Here is a 19,039-nt window from a genome sequence, read left to right on the forward strand (position 1 = left end):
ATATGCTGGTGTGGGGAAAGTTTTTCATCACTTAAACTGATTAAGGCCTTAATTAGACTCCAAAGGAAGCTCTAAACCTGTATTAAAAGATGATAGTGAATCAGTAAGAGAGAGGGGCTTTCCAGGGAGCTCTAATGCTCTTCTCAGTAGATTTTATGAAGTTTTTTCACCCAGCTTCCCACGTGTTCTGGTCAGTGCTGCATCCTCAGCGTGGCATCAGTGTGGCAAGCTAAGCTGATTGGCAGTGCCTCTAGCAGGCAGAGCATCCTTCCATACCTCACCAGAGATGTCCCAGCAGGGCTGCCAGCCCCTGGCACTGGTGCCCCTCAGCACTCTGTGTCACAGAGGCTCGGACTCCAACCTGGGCAGCTCCAAATGAGTCAGCTGTGTGGTACTGGGGTTTCCAGCTGTTGGTTGCAGGTTTTTGCTCTGCTCTAAATGCAGGTTCACTCTGTTAGCAAATCGTTTTGGGGGCTACTGAGGTGAAGTTTTCTGAATCTGGAAAAAGCTCAGGGTTTAATTTAGTTGTGGGAAATAAAAAGTGATCTTTCTGAAACACAGGTGCCCTGCTCTCTGGCATGGGAGGACACAGGCAAATAAAGACCCTCCTTCTGGGGGCTTCCCTAAACTGGGAATGAAGGCCCTAAGCCAAACAACTAAACCACCGCTGGACATGTAAGCAGAAGTCTTGAGGAACTGAGACATGCATGCTGAAAATAGTAGAATTGAAGTTAATCTACCAGAGACATCACTAGTACTCTGGATGCAGCTTCAGACTGCAGAAGCTGCAACAGCTTTGGACTAGCAAAGTGAATCTTTGGGATTATTTTTTTTTTTCACTGGGGAAGCACAGTGAGCATGTGTGCACTGAGAGCAAGCCTTGCCTGTTTCTCAAGGGACACATTCAGCATGGAGAGGAGAAGGATAAATGCAGAGTGGTTTAAGAAATGGTATGTGCTCAGGGCCCAGAAACATTTGAAAACTGAAGTGCTGTTCTTGCATCACAACAGGGAATGTCTTTCATGCTATGTAGGATTCTCTTACTTCTACGCTTGGTGTTTATACAGATTAAGAAGAATTAATTAGGCTCAAAATACAACATGTGTTGGCAACATTGCTGTGCTTTGTGATTTTAAAGCAGAGATTTTTTTTCTCCATAGTAGCTGATCCAGGAGTTTCTCACAGCCCATGCCTGTCAGGATAAGCAAGCAAAGTTCAGTTTGTTCGCTTGGTTTTTGGTGTTTTTTTTTTCTCCACTTCTCCACAACCTCCCAATGAGGAGGAAAGGTTGTGGCGAGTAATTCTTGCTCACTGTGGTACACAACCTCCCAGTTTTTTTGACTGCTGTATTTAAGCTCCCCTAGAAGGACATGGTTACACATGTGTTCAACAGTGCCAGAAAAAAATGAGATGAATTTTAAGGTCAGTGGCCTCAGTTATAAAAAAAAAAAAGTCTGGGGCAGGGGAGGAGGACTTGAACTTCTGTCTGCTAAGAGTCCCAACCCCATTCTAAAGATCTACTGGAAATACAGTAGGACAGACCAAAGGAGTAAAAACAAGTGAATATTCAGGTGCATTCTTCAACTGAAACAGATGCCCTTGAGCAAGCTTGTTGTTTATGCCTAATAATTTCTGAACTAGTGCAGTCACCTGACCAGAGGGCTTTTTTTGTACCACGCTGGTTCAGTTCTTCCCTCAATGCTATCCATGAATGTCAAACACTCTGGCATGCAAGATGTAGATTCTTTGGGATTGAACTTGAAGGTTTCATGAAAGGACAGCTTGACCAACTTCATTACTATCAAAATGAATTTCCACCCCTTCAGCTGACATGACTTCCTGCTGTAGCAGTGACAGGGGTGTCCTGGAGAGGAGGGTGCACCAGATAGTATTTATTTCCCATGCTGAAATGCCTCTCACTTGGGTTTTCTCTGAATATTACATGAAGTGTGACTACAGGGAAGTTGGGAACATTGAGTCTGAAGATGCTGTTAAGCTTATTCTTTTTCTGATTTTAAGCAATGTTCAAGCTTTCCTTGCAACTTGGTACATTGAGTACTTTGTTCAAAAAGACTTGTAGCTGGGGATACTTCTAATATCCACAGATGGGAATAATATGGATTGCAAGCTATTAAAAGCTGTCCTTGCTGGAAGTTACAAACCTTACTGTTGGTTTGTTTCAAATGGTAGGGCAAAACCTTTTATTTTCATAACCCTGAACTTCAGGTACATAAAGCAACTCTGGTTCAACAGAAGATCCTGATGGAACCATGAAATAATCAGCAGCAGGAATATAGGGAAGCTGTATGGGAAAAGGTGTTTTACCTACTAGCTGTGAGAGGATATGAGCATGGGATTTGGTAGCTCTTAAAAAACTTGCATATGTGGATATACAAATAAATGGAGAAATATGTAGCTGCACACAATATCTACAAATATAGATATTTATCCATAGATAAGTGTTTAGTCCTCTTTCAGCTCAGAATTCTTATGTTTCAGAGTTGACAAAGCCTTTTGTTTGGGGGAATTATCAGTCTCATTTCAACAGTCAGCTGTTTCATTTTCAAATTGTTTTTGTATTGTTTTAAAAAAAAAGCCAACTGACACTCCCAACCTGTCCTTTCTGCACCAGTCTTTATGTATTTGTGCCTGTCCTGGATCCTTTTTAAAAATCTCCTGTGAAGTCAACAATCTGATATCTAGTCAGACACCAGGCTAGAGAGAAAAGAAATGGGACTCTCCTTGTAGGCAGTGACAACAGATTGTTGTTTCTAGTGGTGACAGAAATAGGCAATCAGGTTGTCAGTTTAGCCACCTTGCACATTTTGATTGGAAAAGGAAAAATCTGTTAAAAGGTTCTAAACTTAATTTGTTCACATGAGAATTTTCTTCCTGCTTTCCCTACAGTGAGAACCCTTTTCCATTCTTTTTCTCCAAAAATCTGCAGGGTGCTACTGACTTTACTACTGTTAGAATTAACTTCAGGTATATTCATGGAGCTGGTGAGGTCTGGATCTTGTTTCAGAAGACTACTCTTTAGCCCAGACAAGACCAAATAAAAAGCATCCTTCAACAGTTGCCTACTGCTTCCAGGAGCACTCCATTTTTTCCCCATTAATTCATTTGCATTCACTGCTGCTCCTGTATGCCAATTAGCTTTAATTTTTACTATGTACACTGACATCAATGGCCAATGAGAACAGCACGTAGCAGGGTTTTTAGTGTGCCTATAAACTACAGAAAATTGTCCTTGGACAAACTCCTGCTTTTAGACTGGCTGACAACAATAGATATGGGTAAGTTCAGGCTAAGAGCCATTAAACATAATTACTACCACAGGGTAAAAGTTTAATTGTGCTAAATTTTAAATCTGCATAGTCTGTGCTTATTTACAAGCTGGATAGGTCTTCCTGTTACATAAGGGGGAATAAATGTGTATTTAAAAATTGTTGCCTTTTAGCTTCAAAGAGAGACAAAAAAAAAAAAAAAAAAAAACCAACATTTTTTTTAGAAGCAGCAAAACAACTCCAAACTGAAGCTTTTCTGTATTTTCAGCTTCTTTTATGCTAATGGCTCCAAGCTGGTAAGTAGATGCGGAGCATCTTCTGATAGATTTTTCTGATGTACCTCAACTTTGTGTGTGTGAATGTGTGAGAGAGTATTGCATCTGTTGTGAAGGTGTCTGGGGGACAAAATGCAGATCAGTTTGTTCATGTGGGGTTATTTTAAATTTAGCCACAGATGGGGCTTGGGGTGGAAGATTTACCTCCTGTTCCTTGTGTTCTCTCCCCCTTCCCATAATGTTACGCTCCCCACTTCTGAAACTTCCAGCTTAAGTAGCTTCTGAGTAACTAGGTAGCAGAGGTAGCAGATTTTTTTTACAAGCAAACAGAAAAAGGAAAATCCATGTTCATTTAGCTTTTTCTTCCAGCAGATTAAAAAAATCATGTTTGCTGGGCTACAAGTTAGAGCTTATTTTTAGAAGCATGTTGAGTACACAGGGCTGTAAATCACTCCCTGAAAAGCAGATTAAAATTAGGAAGTGGTAGAATAAGTGTGAAATGTTCATCTGTTGGGAAAGGGAGGATATGGAAGACTGTGAAACTTGATAGAAGAGAAGAAGATTAGCACACTGACTAGCTGGAAGTTACATTTATGTAGACATTAGAAGGCAACACGGTTTCAGCTGGACAGAACATAAGCTTCAGATCTTATGCAAACAGTCAAAGCTGTTTAACAATTGGTTTACCCCCAAAACCCCTGAAAGGAGACAGGTGAATACGATGCCAAATACATTTTTCATGTTTCTTAAGCTAACTGTTTAAATAGTTAAGTGAACATCTGTCCAAATTTCCCCATCATTTCCATTTAGAAAAGTCTCCTATTTGAAAGCTGAAGAAAAGCGCCTGCTTAACAATGCAAATGGTGCTGTCTGGGGCCCCTTTATTTTGTTTAATCTAGATTGAGCTCCACACAACTGTGATGCTAATGAATAATGGATATTTTATACTTGTGCATGTAGCAGTGCTGGGCAGAGAGCAAATCTAGGATTAACCTTCCAGTTTCCCTGACTAATGTATTGGACTCGTTTTTTGAGTTTGCTTTGACTTGGGCACTCTAAAAATGGATGCCTGGTTTTATGGAAAATGGCAAAAGCTGTCAAGTTTTGCTGTGTCCTAGTGGGGTACTGCAGGAGGGGGCAGCTCTGCTGGGGGAGGGAGGGAGGGTGAGAAGGATGTCTGTATTAATGGCTTGATTTGCAGGCGGGTGCTGAATGAGAGCCAGGGCGCTTCATGGTGGGGACCTGTGTGCTTTTCAGTCCCACATTTTTTCAGTCCTGTCTGCTGGCGTTAGGCAGCCAAGCACCACGTTCAGCTGCCTCCCCTGCCTGCCTGCCAGAGCAAGCCAGAGTCACTTTGCAGGGAAAAAGGGGCTGCCCTGTTAATGATTACATAGTCTGAGTTTGCCAGTGCAAACTACATAGCTGGAATTTTATTCTGCCTTTCATCCCTCATATGATGGAGTTGCAGGGGAAGAAATTTTGGTACTGCCTTTATGATTTTCTGTCCTGCACAAGTGTTCCTGTTTAGTTTGCATCATTTAACTTTCAGTGAAAATGTGGTGATGTTCCTTCGTAGGAAGTCTTGGGGTTTTCTAGCCAGGCCTAATCAAAGACCACTGATACCACTTCTAATGGCAAATAAGGGTAGCCTTTTTTTGCAACTGAAGAGCAAGCTGACATTGGTAGCACAGCACTGCATCAGGGTGGGAGAGTTGTGGGGAGGTTTCTATAACATCGCTGGCTGGTTTAATTCACAATTACTGGCCAGTAATAATTAGTATTGATTAGCTTGGCAAATTGCAGATATAGAAATTGGTTATAGATTTTCCTGATGCTTCTCATCTCCATGTTGTTGAATCAGACAGAACCAATGGCTTGAAACAAAACGTGAGCCCAAATCTGTCTGCAGGCAGCGACGCGTTGCGTGCACAGAGCTGATAATGGTGAGCAGGAACTGTACATCTTGAGGCTCATCAGCCCAAGAACATGATTTTTATCATCTCCTAAGCAAAGTAACTAACCAGATGTGCATTGACCACAGGCTCAGGTGAAACTTGGTTTTGTTGGCCTGTTGATTCATACCCTGGCTGGGTCATGTGGCTTTGGCATTGGCATGCTGCCCCTGGAGTGTGCAGAGTTCTGCAGGGACATCTTGGAGAACGGAATGGGGGGAAGGATGCTGCAGTCTTGTTTGAGTCCCCTGGCAGGAGCTGTAACAGCAGCAGACATCTGGGGAGACAGATAGTGAAAGCCAAAATGAAAATGGCAAAGCTTCCAGTGCTGAAGGGCTGTCCTGGAGGACTGAGGAGCTGAAGTGGAACGGCTGAGCATGCTGTTCAGGCCTCAGTGGAAGGGCTTAGCTTGCTCCCGGGAGGGACATGGAGGAAGGAGGAGGGGGGCACAGCCAAGGAGGAGGGCTTACTCTTCAAGATGCCTTAAAAAATGTTGTGCTCATTGTGAGACAAATTGTGATTTTTTTGTTTTAAACCACAGGTAAGTGAAGTTCTTCTTGAGCTATATTACATCACTGCCTGCCAGGGCTGGTGAAGTTTGTAGGTCTGTGTCTTGCTGTGAGAGGCTGCCAGCCTATCCTTCCATCAGGTTGTGGCCAAGCGCATGTGGAGGAGGATGGGTGCCCCAAGCACCTACCCCACCACTGCAGAGAGGCAGATAGGTTTTGACTGAAATCTTGTGAGCCCCAAAATAGTGCTCTAAGTGTTTAATGCTTTTCTCCATTAGACAGCAAATTAGCCCAAGGCTTGCAAACCAAATGAAGTTTCATCTTGACAATCAGAGCCTGCTCACCAGGCAGTTTTATCCCAAGTACCTGCACACTGGTTGGTCAGCAAAATAGAGACTGCAACTTCTATTTATTGGTGCAATACAGTATTTGATACTGCTAATTACACTTAATTAGTCCTTCCACCATTTAATTAAAATGGCTTCTAATGATTGTGCTTCTTTGGCAGGCTCTTTGGTACCACCGGGAATTGTGCTGCCTGCAGTAAACTGATCCCTGCCTTTGAGATGGTGATGAGGGCCAGAGATAATGTTTACCATTTGGACTGCTTTGCCTGTCAGCTCTGCAACCAGCGGTGAGGACACAGTTATTATACATAAAAACACAAAACTAATTTATACCTTTGCCTGCAAAACAGGAGGAATGTTTGATCCATGCTACCTGTCTCAGCAGGCTCACAGCCTGCTGGTGTGGCTTGGGCTGGTTTATTGGTGATGCACATAAGTATCTGTAGCCCTGTTACTGCAAATCCCCTTGGAGCTGGTGGGCATTGGTGGGGCAGAGACAGCAGATCTGGCCATAGTTATATGCAGCACAGCTGCAAACAGCTTCAGCATCCTTTCAGGATCTACCCTCTTTGAGGAACACAGACGATGGAGAAAGGACCACCTGTAGCAAACTGGAGTTATTTTGCTTAAATTTGGGTTTTGACAGGCTCAAAACTGGAGATGGTGAAAGCAAAGGAGAAAGAGAAGGGGCAGGAAGAAGACTCTAGATAATCTCTAGGAACAACTAGGAACAAGTCCCTTTGGTTGTTTTGTTATGGGGCTCATGGTGGTGTAATTTTGAGTGGGGCTTGTGTATTTCTGCTGGGTTTTATGAAATGGAAAATGCACGTCTAGGAGGTTAACAAAGGATCGCACACAAAGTTTTCCCCTGGGCTACCTGTAGCTAGCCAAATTTGGAAGGGCTGTGAAAAATCTTCCCAGCACCCTGTTTGTCAGTGACCGTAAGCAGAATGGAAGCCCACAGAGCTAATGTGACACAGTGTCACCTTCTGATGCATCTGTCAGTCCATCTTCCAGACAAGCCTGAAAGTAATTGTTCTTCTTGCTTGTTTAATTGAGCTACAGTGACTGCCCAGAGCCCAAGGGCTGTCCTGGGGTCCCTGTTCTGGACTTGTGCTTGTGTTTCCCAAAGACAAAACTACGAAGCAATGCTTCATCCTGTGTGGAGCTGTGAGGGAGAGTGACGGGAAAGAGATGATGAAACTTGTGGGAAGATGGAGAACCTGATTCTGTAAAGGTCAGGTTAAAAGACTAACTTAAAAACTCATCACTCTCTCGTCCTAAAACCAGTGGATTCTCCAATGGAGTAACCATACAGGTTGTGTGATTGGATGCAAACCCCTGCCAGCTTTCACACTTACCTTAGGAGCCCATTCCAGCTGGGATGCTCCTTCCATGCCCTCTGACGGTGGCTCAGTTCGTGGGGATGAATGGTTTTGCAGCTGGTTGGTGCCAGAGCGTGCAGGAAGAGATTCGGGCGAGCAGTTTGCGGCTCAGGTGGCTTCACTCGATCCTGTTATGGAAGGTGGAGGCGGTGTTTGTTCGAGGTAGAAAACTCCAATTAATATCGGCAGCATCCCCCGGCGCGGTGGCAGCGCCGCGGCGGCAGTGACATCTAGTGGCTCCGGGCTCCTTCCCGGAACCTCTGAGGAATCCTCCAGCTGCCCAGCCTTGTTTTCCCACTCTTGCGCACGTTTCTTTCAGCACCCGTGATTCCCGATGGGCAGCCTGTGGCTGTTTGTAGGGCTAACACGTTTCCTCCTCGGGGCCGGGCTCTTCTCTCACAGCTGCGGTTCCGGGATGTCTCTGGGGTTCGTGTCTGAACTTGAAAGTGTTGCCGGGTGCTGCCAGGATCAGCCCTCAGGCTCAGCTTTCTGCACCCTGCTGTTGAAGGCCGGGAGGAGAGGGATGCTCCCAGGTTCCACACCAATACTAGAGCTAAAGCATCTCGGATGTCTGTTCTGGCAGAGGAGAGTCACAGCTCAGGGCTGATCTTGGAGTCTCTGGGGTCAGTATTTGTCATCACATCCCTACTTTACCGGAGCTTCGCTCACAGAAAAGCCTGGTATGGCCCAGTTTTTATTTTCAGGAATTTCTTTTAAATTTCATCCTTTATTGCAATGATGATTGCATCTCTCCCTTCTCTCTGTGACTGCTCATGCTGTTACTGCATTTGCAAAGAGCAGTCCTGCTCTGCCCTTAAAATAACCTCCATGTGTTGTCAGTGCCTGGCAGGGAGGTGCAGGTAATCCCCCTGCCCTGGCAGAGTCGTGCTTTGATGCAGGAGGGATTTGCCAGTTTGAGGAGAGCTGAATTTTTCTGAAAGATGGGCTGAGCACGCAGCACAGAGCTCCATGTAGATCATTATTTTTGGCTGAGATCAGACTACAAAGTTTTATGACTTATCCTCTAGAGATTTTGGCCTGAAAGGGCAGAATGGAAGTGCTCCTCTACAGATGACAATAGAAGCTGAGCTGAGAAGAGTGAGTTTAAGTAACCCTGAAGTCAAAATTGCAGTAGATGCCAAGACTAGTTATGAATTGGAAACCTCACCTGGAATGCCAGCTTGCTCTCTAGCTATGAAAAGTTTTGATTATGATGGCTTTTCTCTAGTTCTCTTCCCATTGACTTGTCCCCCTGTAGCTAGACTGTGCCTGTGTAGAGTGTAATCCAACTGAGCAAAATTTCATAATATTTTTGCCAAGTGGGCAGTGTTTTCATTAGCTTCGTTCTCCAAAACATGAGATTTGCAGCAAGTCCTGCAATGCTTCGGTCTGCTGTGCTTTAGTAAGCTCAACACTGCTTGTCACAATACTGAATAAAAGTTGGTCACCACTGTAACTGGCTAATAGATGAGTATTACAAGGGCTTCAGTAAATCCAGCTGCTTGGCTTGCTGTTATCTAAAATGTGGTTTTGCTTGGAAGAAAATCACTCTGTAGAAATGGCAGGATAGGTTTAGTGCCTGCTTCTCATTGCTGCCATCTGGAACTTGATCAGGCAGCTGGGCTCTGCTGCAGACCTGCTCCAAGGGTGGGGGCTGGTGGTGCCGCCCCATGGCTCACTCTTCAGGGAGCTAAGAGCTAGGGCAGGTGAAACTGGGTTTGAATTTTCCCTGTTAAATCCTCTGTTTCTAGTTGTGATGCATAAGCTGAGGAGATCCCAGCTTGCTGCTGGGTTTGCAGGACTGGCGGAGAAAAAGAAATAGTCACCTTTCCAGTGAATCAAATCCCTTCTCCCAAAACTTCACAGGGTCTCAGGGTACCCCTGCTGTGCATTTTAGTTTCCATGTGCTCATACAGATCCTCTTTGGCCCAAACCAGGTCAGGCAAGAGATAGCTGTTGGTGATGCTGGTGGTAAAAGTAATTTTTGCATTTCTCTTCCTGGAGATTCATATGAGGTAGGGATAAGTAGCAAAAGCAAGCAGCTGTGTCTCTTATTTATAGTGAGTAAAAGTGGGGAAGGTAGTGGTAAGGAGAGTGTACAGCACAATTTTTAGCATAAAAACTGTTAATTTAGATTATTTTTTAGTTTTTAATATACAAAAAGGTTGGATTTCAGAACTACTAAAGCATATGTCAGAGAGGAAAGAAGATGGAAGGTCTCCAGTGAAATCTTACAAAGTGAGAACCAGTGCCCAGTTCTTTCTGTATTGACTTGGCCAATTCATCAGCTTATTTGCAGCTGTTCAGTTGGAGGAAAACTGTGCCCTTGTTAGACTTACAAAGGAGTTCTAAAATGACCAGTTTTGTTCTTGTATCAGAGAGTATTCCATTTTATGGAGAGGCTCTGCCTGGAGCTGCCTGAGTCAAAAATCTAGAAAGCATTTTAGACACAGATTAGGAAATGTCCCTGCCAAAGCTCTGCTTGGGAGCCGAGGAAATGGATATTTGAGTATTTGAGGTCTGCTGTGTCTTCTGAGGATGGGGTCATCTCCACTGATCTTCCTTCAAAGCCCAGTTAATACTCAGCCTCACCAGAGGGTGGTACCTGCCTATTCATCCCTCTGGGTTCAGCGGTGCCTCTGCTTTGGGGACCTGGGGCTGATTTAAGAATTGGCATTTGGGGCAGGGTGGCACAGCCCTGTGCTCTGGTCTGTCACTGCCCCACTAGTGTGATGGAATAAAACCAGCCCCTGAATTGGGTGCAAAGAGCGTTATTTGTTATCTTAAGAAGTGAAGATTAGCTTCTGATTCTTAAACAAGCAGGGAAGGTGGAAAAAGCTATTGGCTGTCAGTTCACACCTCTCAGATCTTATATGTGGAACTTTTTTGACCTTAATGGTCAAATAAAATTGTTAAATATCACAAGCCTCTCTGTCAACTTCAATACAAACAGAACAATTTACATGGTATATAGAGAGCAGTGCCCTTCGCTCAATGAAGATAAAGGTTAGGAGTCCAGCCACCAGGAAATTTCTATTTGTTGTTCTGCACTGTACACAAGGGGGTGAGGAAGGACTTAATAGCCAGTCCTTGCCTGGAAATTAGTGTAAATACTGCTGCACCCGAGGGAACCATGAAAACGTGGATGCCAGCAAAAACTTCAAATAGTCTCTGTGTGATATCGCCCGTTTGATTTCCCTCTTGCAGGGCCTTGTCTGCTGCAGGGAGAAATCCCTTCCCTGCTCCCATCCTCCTCCAGCTGCTGGTGCGGGAAATGGCGGTGACTGGGGCCTGCTTCCTACAAACACATCCTGGGAGCTGGGCTCCAGGAAAGGGACTGCAAAACCCCAGGAGTGTGTGGGATGAGGAGCTGGGTGAGACCTGTGGAATATCCTGGGTTCCACAGCACCGGGAATCAAACCCTGGTTTCTAGAGATGCCCTCAGGCCCCAGCTCTGCCTCAGACTCCCCCCCCCTGTGACCACCTCGCTTTACACTTCACCATTAATTATTTTTATCTTCCAGGTTCTGCGTGGGAGACAAATTTTTCCTCAAGAACAACATGATCTTGTGTCAGATGGACTATGAGGAAGGGCAGCTGAACGGGAGCTTCGAGTCGCAGGTTCAATAACAAACCCTGGAGCACTGTGGGATGGGCGCTGGGCCGTGCCAGCAGCCAGGACGCCTGTCAGCTTGCCTGCAATATTTTTTTAATTCTTGGTCCAGAGAGGACTATATACATTGTAGTACTTTTCCCCCCAACACAAAGCAGTTACAATTTTAGATGTACAGTTGTGCCTGCTTAGCTGAGCACTGCATTGCCTGTATGTTTGTGAGTTTTTTGGGGTCTGGGGGAGGGCTCTGTACAGTCTGTTTTCTGTATATAAACTGGAACATTTATTTTATGAAAAATGTAATGCAATTTTATTACTGGTGTGAATTAAAAATTATGAATGTTTCCTGGTCATCTTAGCTGTGGTTTGTTCCCCATGTGGTGAAAGCCTGTAAGTCCTTGTGCTTGATGTTAAGCAGACGATGAGAAATAAATACCCAGGTCCCTGGAAGATACTCGGATGGAAACAGAGGTGGAAGTTCCCACACACAAACTGAGGGAAGAAATGTTGCTGCAGAGTTGGACCTCTCTGCTTGAACTGTGCAGAGACTTGTGTCCAGGTTAGCTGTGCAGTACAACGGGAGGAATCAAGGTGTGGATGGGTGATGTCTGGGAAGTGATGGTGTTGCTGGTCAGGTCCCACCCAGACTGATGTGCAGGGCTGGTTTGATGGCTGAGAAGCATCTCACTTTTCACATCTGTGAGTTTCCATGGCCAGGAGCACATGTTGCCTGGCTGATATAGTGACTGGGCTGAGAGGAAATGGCTGCCTCCAGCCCTTCCAGCAGATGACCAGGAATTGGTCAAAATATTAATTTCAAGGCTCTGATAGGTAGTGGGGGGTTCCTGCAGAGTGTTGGTTGTCCAGGTCTGAGCTGCTGTGAGAGCTCATGTCCGGGTTTGAATACGACGAGGCTCTGATGCAGCATCCCCTTTCCTTGCTCTGTGCCAGGTACTTTGACCTGCCACGTAACAAAAGTGGTTGGATTTGAAGCATCTCCTGTAGAAAAGCTCTGAACTGTGTTCCTGCTGTGATGCTTTCTGCAATGATTTTCAAGGTTATGCAATTCATGTGAAACCCACTGGACTGTACCAAACACATTTCTTTGTACTGTGAGTGTCACCTTAATACAGTGCACCAGTAGCTGTAAAGGATGGCTGCAATTCTATTTATTTTGTTGTCTTGCTTTTTCATAGATTTATAACACTTTCCTATAATAAATGGGCACCAAGTACTTTTTTCTGAGGTGACTTAATCAGTTACTGGTCCTGGGTCATGTGTGTGTTCTCTGAATTGCAAATGCCACATGTAGTGCAGCTTGGTGCTACTCTGCCTGTTGCATGAAATGCTTTTATTCTTACTGAATAATGGTTAAACAGAAGCAAAATAGCACCAATCACTTTGAATGCTTTAAAATAGTACCTGTCATATGAAGCTACCTCAGCCATGTGGATTGACTGTTTGTTGTTTTTTTTTTTCATTAACAGATGTTATGGGTTGAGAGACCCTTTATAATATGTGTGTCCCCTTTATTCCCATAAAAATGAAATGGCAATTAAAAAGCCAGCTATAGTCACCTATGGATGATAGGTGGTGGTTTAATTACTATTATGTTTAAGTGCTTGTTGAGGAGAGGGTGGGTGTTGTCTTTTGGCAATCTGTAGAGTTGATGCTCTTTTCGTTGAGGCTTTGTATTGCAGGCAGCCCCATTGGGAATACTGAAGGAGCACGCAGAGATCCAGTGGTCAGAGGGAATGTTACCAGAAGAATGGGCAAACATCAAGGTGGTGTAGGATGACAGACAACCCCCATGAAGAGCACTTCTGCCTCCAGGACTGGGGAACTGAGCCCTGCATGCTCCAGCTGGAGATCAGGGATCAGGCTGGGCCATCCTGGCCAGCAGCACAAAGGAATCACTTCCCTTCTCACCGTGCACGCTACACAAGGTCCAGCAGGTGGGTCAGTCACCACCTTGAATGGTGACACATGTGTGATGACACTTGGCATCTCATTGCCTCCTTGCACTTCTCCTTGCTGTGAAATGTGGGCAGTGCTCTCTCACCAGGGTGCACGGGCTTTATTTTTGATGGGCTCCTGATTTAGTACCATGGCTGTAGAGCTGATTCCTTACATCTAATGAGGAATTTCATGTTGTTGTTTCATGCAAAAGCCTTGGCTGGTGGGTGGGATGAAAGCCTGGGACAGGGCACAGCTGCTTGCTGTGGAGGGGGCTGCAGCGTATGACCAGTTGTCATGTCATATATTTTTTAAAAATAGAAGGGAGAAATTGTACATAACCTGTATCCCCCTTTTCTATGTTTGCGGACAAGGCCCAGCTGCCACAGTCCACATCCTGGAGAGCATTTGAAGTGGAATTTCTTTAAAAATATAACTCCCAGGAGTACCACACAATCATGAATTTCTGTCTGAATGGTGCAAATTTGCTTAATAGAAACAAGTGCTGGAGTGCAGACCTGCTGTTGAATAATCACTTCCACTCTACAGAGCAGAGCACGGAAACCTTTTGATGGTGTTATAGTCATCACTTGGCATAAATATTCATTCAAGGAATCAGAGCAGAGTAAATGGCATTTTAGACTCTAATAATTTAGTATTAGCAGATAGCCTTTTTACTGCTAAAGATAACCACTGCTTAATCAGTTTAGTGACCACTGGCATACAGCATGACATTTAAGCTTGTGCCTCAGCTCCTGCACTGAGGACATGGTGGCTGGTGACCCCTTTGCCCAATTCTCCACTGGTCCCAAAGTTATCCCAGCTGCTGACAGCTGCCAAGCACACACAACTGGCTTTAACTTCTGAATTACCTGCTATTTGCCTCCTTATCTTAGATCAAAGTGCTTTTCTAAGTTCATACTAAAATGTTGAAATATAGGATATTTTCTCTTTTATTTTTTGCATTATTTTTTTTTGTACTTGGGACTAATGGCTGATCACAGTACAGTCTGATTTTGAGATTAAAAAGAAGCCAGTATTTAAAGGCAATCAAAATCTCAAGCTGCTTCTCCATTCATCTTCAATGCTGGTGTAATTGCTGCACAGATTCTGGCTTTTCCTGCAGTCTTAATTTAATATCTTTTTTGGTGTGTGCCTCTGTCTTTCAGAGGGATGTTCTACTTCCCTGAGCAGCATTAGCACTATTGAGCACTCAGCTATCAGCAATCCAGCTCGCCTGATTTCATATCTTGCCAAACAAGTTAATCTAATATTAACAGTGGTTTGTTACCTCGTTGTTAGCTTAATTTACTTTACAAGAAATGCTGTATTTGCATTCCATCCCTCTCTCACTGCTTGGGAACCCTGCTTTCCAGTGCCAAGAAGGGATGGCTCCCAGTTTGCCGGAGTCTTGGGGTGACGTTTTCACCCAGAGGAGGGGCCCCTTGCCCCAAACAGAAATTTTCACTAATTGGCTGGGGGTGGGGGTGGGCTGGGGCATGTGGGGAATTGGGAGGAGGATGTTGAAAGCCATAGAGTAAGTCCTGGAAATGCAATATTCAGAGTAGTACAAATACCACTGCTGCTCTTCCAGGAATACAGCTGAGTCGTAGACAGTGGTTTTCCCTGGTGGCAAACATGTCCAGGAAATGTCTGTAGTATAGAAATCAGCAGACACGTGGGCACAGTAGCAGACATCTGCAACACCAATAGGTTCCTCAGGGTTTTAGGGGGTGCTCCTACACCAGGACTCACTGGGGTCTCTCTGCCATCCGGGCAGGGCCTGGTATCCTACTTCCAAATGGAGGAGGATGGGGTTGAGTGTGAGTCTGGCTCTGACCTGGGAGGGAGCCTCAGTTTGCACAGCTTGATTTAGGGATGGTGGCTTCCAGGAACCAGATTACTCCATCTGTCTGTCTGTCTCATTCTGGTTTTAATTGCAAAACCCCCAAGGATGCCAAGGACAACTCTGGCCAGGCTGAGATGCCTGGCAGGGAGGCTGCTTTGTGAGGCTGAAGAAGGTTTTTAGTGAAGGTCTGAGATAATGAAGGGCTGGAGGAGGAGCAGTGTTGGCTGGGAGCAGAGTTGGGTCCTGGAGAAGCAGGAGGAGCTGGAGAGGTGGATTGAAGCAAGGGATCATCTTGGGATGAAAGTACTGAATATTGGTAGGTTATTGTGAGCAACTGGAGGACAAATGCCCAAATCAGAGATGAATATTGCTACAAAAGCAGTCTGAAACATTTCAGAAGTAATATAAATGTTAGTATAAGCTTAGATATGAATAATATGAGTATAAATACATTGCACTAACCACAGCCCCATGGCTTTCAGACCAGCATGTGTTCTCCTGGCCATCCCAGCAATACCTCCCTGGCCAAGGCTTTGGGCAGGCAGGGGCAGTCTCTGGGGGTGGGCAGATGGAGCCTGCAGCTCCTTTTAGCCCTCACTGTCAATACTGCTGGAAAAAAAATTCCTAATGCAACCTGAGCTTTTATGGGCAATTTTACTAATAAAATGACCTTGGGAATGGCTTTATTGTTATTAAATAGAATTAAGCATTTACTTAAAGATCTTGACATCCCTGTGGAAGCCGTGGAAAACTCCTTTTATTTAATGAAAACGTTCAGTACCAGCCTTTCACTCTAGGCCTTATCCTGCAGCTCTGCCTGCAGCCCCCCAGCCTGTGCCTGCATATGGTGGGGACACTGAGGCAGGGAAAGTGCCAGTTCCCTCTGTCTGCGTCTTCCTCTGCAACTCACCTGGCTTTCTTCACCCTTTGAGAGATTTCCCTGTGCACTTTGTTATCTGTGTCTATCCCAGTGTAAGGAAGGGCTGACCCTGTCCCCAGGAGGCTGCTGGGCAGAGGATGTGAATGGCCATGCTGCAGCATCTGGGCACACTTTCAAACCATGCCAGTCACAGAGACCACACCACTGTTAACACTGGTTTTTAAGAGTGGTTTTTCAGTTGTCTATCAGTTAACATAAGTTAACCTCTTGATGGTCAATGGTTCTCATCCTAATAATCCCACTACAATATTAAAAGTTAACTAGTGCAGAGGGTGGGACTTCTGGTGGTTTTGGTGGTTTGATTTGCAGAAAAAAGCATATCTTTTTCTGTCATAATTTTTTTTTTTTTTTAATTAGCTTTTCTTAAATTCTTGCCAAACACAGGCCAGAGATGCAGTGAAGTACCTTGTCTCTGTAGCACACATGGTGCAGTGCCAGGAGCCCTGGGGGACTGAGGTAATGTCCTCTCTTCTGCAGAGGAGAGGGAAAGGTGACCCAAAGGGAACACAAAACTTCAGGACACCACATCCTCCAGAGCTGCTTGCCTTGTGTCTATACCCCAGAGGAGGCTCTGGCAAACCCCAGCTTTTGGCCAGAAGGAAATGTCAAAGTCACTGCTGAGCTGTGGCTGCCCAGCAGGCCCAAGGGCTGCTGCTGGCCATGCCACTTTGTGTCCCCACTCACTGGTGGGGAGCAACAGCCTCATAAATAATTCCTCAGTGTAATGGCAGTGTTGTAAAACATGAATATTTAGTGCATGCATAATAGTTGGTTATTCATACTTAAATGTCAGCTGGTGGAAACATATTTAAAAGCCCTTCTTGGGAAACACAAACCAGGGGAGAAGAAGGGCAGCAAAAGCAGCTCCAAAAAGTCACACCAGTTCTTGTGCTGAAGCCCAGGGCTGGGGTGACACACACCAGCACACTCTGATCATGCTGTGTCCCTTGCTTACTGGGAGCCAGACCTACAGGAACAAGCACTGCCCTGCTCTCAGCAGACCCATCTCTCACAGGAGTTGCTTCCCACTTGTGCTGGAGCTGAATTTGGCTGTAACCAACGTGGTGGTTCTCCTGGTGCAGCTGTGTGACCCCCACAGCACACACCCCCAGCACAGGCATATTGCAGGACAGTGGATGGGGGCATGAGGGGAGGGCTGTGGCTGTTGTCTATCTTGCCTTCGGGGCCAGCAGGACCAGGGAGCAGATCTACCCCTGAACTAGACGCTGGTGAGGCTGCACCTGGAGTGTTGTGGTCAGTTTTGAGCCCCCTCACTATCGACATTGAGCTACTGGAGGGTGTCCAAAGAAGGGCACCAAAGCTGAGAAAGGGTTTGACACATGAGTCTGATGAGGAGCAGCTGAAGGAGCTGGGGTTGCTTAGTCTGGAGAAAAGGAGGCTGAGGGGAGACCTTCTCACTCTCTACAGCTACCTTAAAGGAGGCTGTAAAGAGGTGGGAATCTGTTCAATGAACTTACAAGTGATAGGACAAGAGGTAATTACCTCAAGTTGCACCAGGGGAAGTTTATATTGGATGTTAAGAATTTCTTCACCAAAAGGTTGATCAAGCTGCCCAGGGCAGTGATGGAGTCACTATTCCTGGAGGTATTTAAGAGTCATCTAGATATAGCACTTAGGGATCTGGTTTAGTTAAGGACTTGTCAATGTCTTTTCCAACTAAGGTAATTCTGGGTTGCACACATGGGTGCAGGCAAGGAGAGGTGGGGATGCCTGCCTGTCCCCTGCCCACTACCAGAGTGCTCCTGCTCACAGTGCAAATGTTCAGCACTGGGGAAGGGGGAAAAAAAAACAAAACAGAGAAAAACAAATTATCAGTAAAGTAAAGCAAAGCAAACTTATGAAGGACAATTTTTTTGCTGTCAATACACACAAAGAAGCAAAAATTGGAAGCTTTTGAGGAAAAGAAATGCTTCTGAACTTCTGAGCAAATGAGAAAGTACTGAAAAGCCCTCCATTGCCGAGCTCCTCTGAGGTAACTTCTGTGCTCTGAGAGAATATTTCAGAAGACATTTTATTCTTTAGAAGATGCCAAAAATGCAAGACTTGGCACTTTAACAAAACAGAAAAAGGAAAACGCATAATCTTCTTAACTAGTAAGTCTTTGAGCCCAGGATCACGTTGTTGCCATATAATAAAAAGGGATGTTATGCAGTAATTTGGGCAGTTAGGAATTCTGTGCATACTCAAAATCATGACATTTCAAGGACAATAAAGTTGGCTGGCTCGTGGCCATTGCCCATGTGAAGAGAAAACAAAAAAAAAACCAGATTGTCAGTTGGTTATTCATACCACGCCACAAAACAAGGCTCCCAACAGGCAAACACTCTATTGCTTGTGTTTTTGCTCCAGAAATATATTTTTTTAATTAAAAAAACTTCTCACAGCATTCATCTTACAAATGTTAACCCCTTAAAAGGCAATTCTGACATACTTTGCCGTTGGCTTTTCCACTTTATAAATGTTCTACAGACTCAAGGAAAATGAGAAAGAAAAATTTATTTCTCATATGGCACGAGTTGTCTGTTTGCTTATGGGAAAAAAGTAAGTAAAAAAAGAATCAAAGTAATAGCTTTTATGCTATTAATCATGTGGGATGTGATTAATCAGGGGGGTGGGATGCTTTGATTTTTGGAGTGTCTGACCTGACATAATGCCTAGGGAGTCATTTTCCAATGTACCATGACCTGCTGGGTGAAATAGGTTGTATGCTGCACTGTCACTACAGTATGTCCTTGTGCACAAATGATGATGGTTTCTTTTGCTTTTACAGATGCTTGAGGCCACTGGTGGGGGTGATGTTGCTTGCTCATGCTGCTTACCCTGCTTTCTGGAGACCCTGTTTCAGAAGGTTCATCCAGGAGCTGGGAAAGCCAAGCTCTGAGCCACATGCTGCTTAACCCCACAG

At 44.9% G+C, this 19,039-nt stretch overlaps 1 protein-coding gene across 1 annotated transcript in view; it reads left to right on the plus strand.

Annotated features, from left to right (window-relative positions):
- LMO1 (LIM domain only 1) overlaps positions 1-11,718 on the plus strand; it is a 53,533-nt gene extending 41,815 nt beyond the window's left edge. Inside the window, exons 3-4 of the mRNA XM_008504731.1 lie at positions 6,532-6,657; positions 11,280-11,718. Coding sequence (XP_008502953.1) covers positions 6,532-6,657; positions 11,280-11,385 — 232 coding nt within the window. The 3' untranslated portion in view covers positions 11,386-11,718. The remainder of the gene's footprint in view (positions 1-6,531; positions 6,658-11,279) is intronic.
- The last annotated feature ends 7,321 nt before the right edge of the window (positions 11,719-19,039 follow it).

Source organism: Calypte anna, chromosome 5 (assembly GCF_003957555.1).
Source record: "Calypte anna isolate BGI_N300 chromosome 5, bCalAnn1_v1.p, whole genome shotgun sequence".
In the NCBI taxonomy this organism is placed as follows: Eukaryota; Metazoa; Chordata; class Aves; order Apodiformes; family Trochilidae; genus Calypte; species Calypte anna.